Raw genomic sequence first — 7,863 nt, forward strand, 5'->3', positions numbered from 1 at the left:
TCTAGGTCATTTCAGTGAGTTTTTCAATGAAAGCTTCTGGTATGGCAAATATTAATCATTTTAAATGAGGCTATAATTTCTCAAAATTTGGCACGTTTTTAAACTTCCAGTCACCACCATTATCACCACAACCTCCTTCTCTAAATCAAAATGACAACCTTGTCACAAAGTGGAGCAACTGCCTCAGGCCAGAAATCTATTGAGAGCTTAGGACCTTATTATTATACCCACAGCATCTGCAGAGCTGAGGGAATGATATGAGATGCATTTCCTCACACAGGATTAGGACTTGAATTTCATCATCCTCTTGCTTGACTCAAGTGTCCTCCCCTACCTTCTCAAACTAAACTAGGTCTTTAATTAAGAAGACGCCTGTTCTTGAATATGCAAATTACCTGAGTCTATTATGGTAAATACAGGAATGTCCACACCCAACAACAACATATGATCAGTGTCTTCTCCACAGTCACTGAGCACACAAGGCCCACACCATGGAATGGAGCTGCATCATTCTCTTCCTTGTGTCAGTAACTGCAGGTAAGGGGTTTCTAATTCCAAACCTGAGAAGAACACAGGGACTGAGGTAACAAGGTCTCTAACAATTTCCTCTATTTCTTCTCAGGTGTCTACTCCCAGGTACAGCTGCATCAGTCAGGGCCTGAACTGGGGAAACCTGGGACCTCAGTGAAATTGTCCTGCAAAGCTTCAGGCTATACTTTCACTAGCTATGTTATGCACTGGGTGAAGCAGAGGCCTGGACAGGGCCTGGAGTGGATTGGATGGATTTATCCTGGAGATGGTGACACTAAATACAATCAGAAGTTCCAGGGCAAGGCCACACTGACTGCCGACAAATCCTCCAGCACAGCCTACATGGAGCTCAGCAGCCTGACATCTGAGGACTCTGCAGTCTATTACTGTGCAAGACACAGTGTTGCAACCACATTCTGAGTGTGTCAGAAACCCCTGAGGATCAGGAAGCTGCCCTGGGACTGACATGACAGAGAAGACAAGCCTTAAGACATTCACAGAAACAGACATTCTGAATGCTGCTTTGTCTCTCACCTTTTTGTAACAACTTTTCAAAATTATTTCTGTGAATAATGGTATGCTAATTTAGGATGACTAGTGTACACCATACCTTCACAATCTCTTCACCACTGGCCACATATTTGAAATGATTCTTCATTAATTAAACATTAGATAGTAAGAACTGTGATTATGAAGTATGGTAAATAACATCCATCTCTGGATCCTAAGAAAATGGGACATTTTGGAGGTAGTTTTTAATAAACTATAATTGTTGGACTAGAAGTCCAATCATCACGGAGGAGTTGCTCCAGACCCCACTCACACAGGCACAATTGATGCAAAAGCAAGAGGATTTTTATTCTGTCATGACAGGGTCCTTCAGGTTCAGGATATGAAGGATATTCGATAACTGTTACAGTCCATCTTTTCAAGCAAAAAGCCACAGACACAAGGAGGGAACCTGTAGGTTGTTTTCCAACTTATTGGATTGGCTTATTCAAAGTGTTTCTAGCAGTGATTGGTCTATTCCAGGGCTGGAGAACAATAGCATGGTCAGGTGATTAGGGAGAGCATCTCTGTGGTCTTCCTGACCTTGTTCTAATGATTAAATCAATACATCAGGAACTGAGTCAACATCTGTGGGTTGTCTTTGTCTCAGTACCCAGAATGGAGTTATGTTTGAAGATTATTCACAAGGACACAGGAGGATAAGCAGTCCAGAATGTGGGTGTGTGGGCGATTGTCCCTTTTCCAAGATAGAGTGAGTGTAAGGTTTTAGAAAAATGTCTTAGGGTTGAGGGGGCTTAGAAATGCATTTAAAGTCTTTCCTTATATGAATTTGAGCTGTAACATCCAAATAATAAGTGCTGGAGAAATAAAAGTCCTTCAGAATCTCAAATGTTACATGACTTCAGGTTTAGAGTTAACTCTGGTTGTGTGGTCCTGCAGAAGTTCTAGTCCCTTATAAAATTAGATATGTGTCAAAATGATCTGCATATGAATATACTTCTGTAAGTTAGTAAAAAGTATGATTAAATTACTTTTTATAAAATCATTAATCAAATCTATCTATGTATATGTTAATTGAGGCAGGTTCTGAGAACATACATTATTCCCTGGTCCCATTATACTTCTTTCTCAGTTTTAGAAACCTGCCCCATAGTCTCAAACCTTTATAGAACATAGAACTATACTGGTAAGTCATTACTTCTCACAGGCTATTGGATATCAACCTGGTGGTCACCCTTGTTCTACCATGTGTTAGGATTTTTGAATGATTAAGTACTTGTGAACATCATCAGTCAATTGTGCTGTCTACTAACTCACTTCATCACCAGCATTCACTGCTACAGCTATATCCAACAATACCAAAGAAAAGACTGGGTTTTATGGAGATTTGGAATTCAACTGAAGTGTAACTTAATATTCATCCTTAAAACATCTATTCAATATCACCTTAGATAATGAAGGAAGAAGAGACAAGCATAATTTGTGCACAGAGTGAGCCTGTCCAAGATTTTCTGGTGAAAGGAGGAATCTATGTCAACAAATAAAGCAGAATTTTTCCAACAACCCTAAAAATGTGCCTGAACTTGAACACTATCATATTCTGTGTCATCATATGGAAGAGCGGTCACACAAATATTTTTAAAGGTAAAATGACACTGAACACTAAGTCTAAGATTAATATTGTACAACTGATTTCCTGTAAAAGAACAGCTTCCTCCAAAGCATTGATATGATCCTGTCTTCTAGAATTACAGGAACTTTGGAGAACATATTTTGAAAGCCAATTAACATCCTCTGTAGTATGAACCTGTTGTACTAAGGCAGTTGTATATACCACAGTTCTTATAGTAGTAATGAGTATAGTAATGCCAAATAAAGCAGCATTAAGTCACTTAGGCCTACTAAGAACATTAGTAATTTCTCTTATAGCACATGTTAAATAGGTTCATCCATATGTCCTAGGTTAAGAAATTGATTCTGTAGGCTTTTTGTTGATAATAAATGAATGACAAGGTACAATTTATCATCTCCCTACTTCATGCTGAAATTAGGAAATCGTAGTTGGGAACCCAAACCTGCAATATTGGCCACGTCCAGTAGGTACAGGTTGTTTTTCTCATTGTTCATACCCAGTAGGACCATCTGAGACTAGGGATGTGTAGTCTGTGAGGCTAGACCAGGATATAGATTCTGAGGAAACAGCTAAAGTTGATTCTGCATATGCTGGAGGTGTCTGTGGTTGATTTGAAACCTGTTGGACAGATAGACTAGGGACAGAAGTACATTTAAGTAAATCAAAAAATTATGGTGGGGTCATAGTCTTGGTAGATGGGAAAGCAGATTTTCAATATTCAGAGAAAGAGAAAGACAGACACACACACACGCACACACAGAGACAGAGAGACAGAGAGAGCCATTAAGAAAAAAGGTTGGTGGGAAAAAAATCACAGCTTGCTTGTAGTTTTCTTTTGTTTATTTCTACTTGTGGGTGTTGGTAAATTCATGTTGACCTTTAGAAGTCAATAAGAACATTCATAAAGAGACAAAAATCCATAGCATTTTATTGTTTGTGGTTATTATAACAGTGGTGGTATTTTGTCAGAAGCAAAATAATAGTTTATCAGATTTTATTAATTACTAACAAAATTAAGAACTTTGTTGTGCTACTCCCCCATACTGCCTCTCTCTTCCTATCCCACCCAGCTGGCATCCATAACCCTCCTCCCCTCTGCCCACCTTCCCTCTTTGGGCTCATAAAGCCACCCAGCTCAGCCTGCCTGGGCACTGGGGTCGAACCCTCAGTGAAAGCGGGCAGGCGGGAGTTCCTGTGTGTCAATAACCTGCCTGCACCAAGCAAGGTAGATGCTTTGTTTACAAACTATCCAACCAGCATGGAGATCTGTTCTCCACGCCAGGAGAGCCATCTTTGGGGTGAGTTTCTGACCCGCGGCAGCAGCCCTGGAAAGGGAACTCAGAAGTTCCTCATTCCCCCCCCAATACATCCAGGGCTCCCTGCAGGGGCTCTACTCCCCCACACTGCCTCTCTCTTCCTATCCCACCCAGCTTGCATCCAGAACCCTCCTCCCCTCTGCCCGCCTTCCCTCTTTGGGCTCATAAAGCCACCCAGCTCAGCCTGTCTAGGAGCTGGGGTCAAACCCTCAAGGCAAGCGGGCGGGCAGGAGTTCCTATGTGCCAATAACCTGCCTGCACCAAGCAAGGTAGGTGCTTTGTTTACGAACTACCCAACCAGCACGGAGATCTGTTCTCGGAGCCAGGAGAGCCATCTTTGGGCACGGAGATCTGATATCGGCACCAGGAGAGCAATCACTGGAGCACCAGGAGAGCCATCACTGGGGAGTGCCACCACTAGGAAGGTACATCAGTAGGCAAGGAGACCTGATCCTGTTAAAGAAGATCCATAGGGGAGCACTCAGATGAAGAGATGGGCAGGCACCAATGCAAGAATTCACCCAACAATCTGAAAAACAATATGAAACCACCAGAACCCAGTGACCTCACAACAGGAGCTCATGAACACCTTAATCAAGAAGAAGTAGAAAAAATTGACTTTATGAAAGTGATTGACGCCCTTAAACAGCATGTAAAAAATGCCCTTATAGAAATGGATGAGAAGTATAACAGAAAGTTTGAGGAATTGAATAAATCAGTGAATGATACCCTAGGAAACCAAGGAAAAACAATCAAACAGATAATGGAAACAGCTCAAGACTTGAAAACTGAAATGGAGACAAAGAAGAAAACACAAACAGAGAGCCGGCTGGACATGGAAAATCTAGGTAAAGGAATAGAGGCTACAGAAACAAGCATAACCAACAGAATACAAGAGACAGAAGAAAGAATCTCAGATTCTGAAGATACCATAGAGAAAATAAACACGCTGATCAAAGAAAACAGCAAGGCCAACAATCTCTCATCACAAAACATTCAGGAAATCTGGGACACAATAAAAAGACCAAACCTAAGAATAATAGGAATAGAAGAAGGGGAAGAAGTGCAGCTCAAGGGTCCAGAAAATATATTTAATAAAATTATAGAAGAAAATTTTCCCAACCTAAAGAAAGATATACCTATGAAGGTTCAAGAAGCATACAGAACACCAAACAGGCTGGATCAAAAAAAACCATCCCCTCGCCATATAATAATCAAAACACAAAGCATAGAGAATAAAGAAAGAATATTAAGAGCTGCAAAGGAAAAAGGGCAAGGTACTTATAAAGGTAAACCTATCAGACTTACACCTGACTTCTCTATGGAAACCATGAAAGCCAGAAGGTCCTGGATAGATGTACTGCAGAAACTAAGAGACTGTGGATGCAAGCCCAGACTATTATACCCAGCCAAGCTTTCGTTCACTATAAATGGAGAAAACAAAATTTTCCAGGATAAAAACAAATTTAAACAATATGTAGCCACAAATACAGCCTTACAGAAAGTAATAGAAGGAAAATCACTAACCAAGGCATCCAACAATGACCACAATAACTCAGACATCTAGAGACCCTTCACCAGCGCAACTCAAAGAAGGGAAACACACTAGCTCTACTACTAAAAAAGTGACCGGAGATAACAACCACTGGTCATTAATATCACTTAATGTCAATGGACTCAACTCACCTATAAAAAGGCACAGGCTAAGAGATTGGCTACGAAAACAGGACCCAACATTCTGCTGTTTACAAGAAACACACCTCAACCACAAAGACAGGCACCTACTCAGAGTAAAGGGTTGGGGTAAGGCTTATCAAGCAAATGGACCTAAGAAACAAGCAGGTGTGGCCATACTAATTTCTAAGAAAGTTGACTTCAAACTTAAATCAATCAGAAGAGATGGAGAGGGACATTTTCTACTCATAACAGGAACAGTTCATCAGGATGAAGTCTCAATCCTGAATATCTATGCCCCTAATATAAAAGCACCCACGTACGTAAAAGAAACATTGCTAAAACTCAAGCCAGACATCAAACCCATACACTAATAGTAGGAGACTTCAACACTCCTCTCTCACCAATGGACAGGTCAATTAGGCAGAAACCTAACAGAGAAATAAGAGAATTAATGGAGGTAATGAATCAAATGGACTTAACAGACATTTATAGAATATTCCACCCAAATAGGAGAGAATATACCTTCTTCTCTGAAGCTCATGGAACCTTCTCGAAAATTGACCACATACTTGGTAACAAAACAAACATCCAGAGTTACAAAAAAATATTAGTAACCACCTGTATCTTATCAGATCACCATGGATTAAAGCTAGAAGTCAACATCAATGCTACCCCCAAAAAGCCTACAAACTCATGGAAACTGAACAGTCAACTACTAAACCATACCTGGATTAAGGAAAAGATAAAGAAAGAAATTAAAGTCTTCCTTGAATTCAATGAAAATAAAGAAACAACATACTCAAACTTATGGGAAACTATGAAAGCAGTCCTAAGAGGAAAGTTCATAGCACTAAGTGGGGAGAGAAAAGTGTGAAGGAGAGGATGGGGGGACTTGGGAAACGGGATGATTGGAGATAAAGGAAGGTTGGTTAGGTGAGCAGGGAAGCACATATCTTAGTTAAGGGAGCCACCTAAGGGTTGGCAAGAGACTTGAACCTGGAGTGGTTACCTGGTGCCAGGGCAATGTCCCCAGTTATTTCCTTGGGCAGCTGAGGATAGGGAACCTGAAATGACCCTATCCAAAACCATACTGATGAATATCTTGCATATCACCATAGAAACTTTATCTAGCGATGGATGGAGATAGAGACAGAGGCCCACACTGGAGCACCGGACTGAGCTCCCAAGGTCCTAACGAGGAGCAGAAAGAGGGAGAACATGAGCAAGGAAGGCAGGACCACGAGGGGTGCACCCACCCACTGAGACCGTGGGTTTGATCTATTGGGAGCTCACCAAAGCCAGCTGGACTGTGACTGAAAAAGCATGGTATAAAACCGGACTCTCTGAACATGGTGGACAATGAGAACTGACGAGAGGCCAAGGACAATGACATGGGGTTTTGATCCTACTTCATGTTTGTGGGAGCCTAGACAGTTTGGATGTTCACCTTCCTAGACCTGGATGGAGTGGGGAGGACCTTGGTCTTTCCACAGGGCAGGGAACCCTGACTGCTTTTGGGGCTGGAGAGGGAGGAGAAGAGGAGTTGGGGGAGGGGGAGAGGAATGGGAGGAGGGGGAGGTAAATGGGAGGTGGGGAGGAGGCGGAAATTTTTTTTTTCAATAAAAAAATTAAAAAAAAGAACTTTGTTGTCCCAAAGTAACAGCAGACTAGCAATAGAAAATAATCTGGAAAAATTTTCTTGCTTATATAACTCAAATCACTTTTGTATCACTACTTAAACTTCTCATTCTCAAACCTTCATAATTGCTTTTATCTATCTTAATACCTTGCATTTCATACATCCTGTTATTTTTTTCTTCCCAAAACATATTTTATCTAAGCCTTCATATATACCTTAAACCTATGCATTTACATCTCATTTACATTTGCATCTCATAAAATCTTCACAGAAATTTAAACCTTCATATCTTACTTAAGCTTTCTTATTCTTGACCTTATAATATATTGTCATAACTTTAGAACAAAATTAGACCCATATAACTTTTATAATTTATTTTCCTTGGCCTAAATATTATAATTGAAGCTTTTATGTCCTCACACCTTTATAAATTTGTGCTTATATATCTTAAAATATCTTAATTTTACTTAGGAAAAAAGCTGAGAAGGCAGCTGAAGCCTCTGGAATTTGTTATTTATTTAGTTAGTTAGTTAGTTAGCCATCTATCTATTTATTTA

At 40.4% G+C, this 7,863-nt stretch overlaps 1 gene segment (V, D, J or C); it reads left to right on the forward strand.

The window, feature by feature from the left end:
* The first annotated feature begins 491 nt into the window (after positions 1-491).
* Positions 492-951, forward strand: LOC130882316 (Ig heavy chain V region VH558 A1/A4-like). The segment is given in 2 exon segments: positions 492-537; positions 623-951. Coding segments are annotated over 2 exon segments (375 nt in total).
* The last annotated feature ends 6,912 nt before the right edge of the window (positions 952-7,863 follow it).

Source organism: Chionomys nivalis, chromosome 10 (genome assembly GCF_950005125.1).
Source record: "Chionomys nivalis chromosome 10, mChiNiv1.1, whole genome shotgun sequence".
Taxonomy (NCBI): Eukaryota; Metazoa; Chordata; class Mammalia; order Rodentia; family Cricetidae; genus Chionomys; species Chionomys nivalis.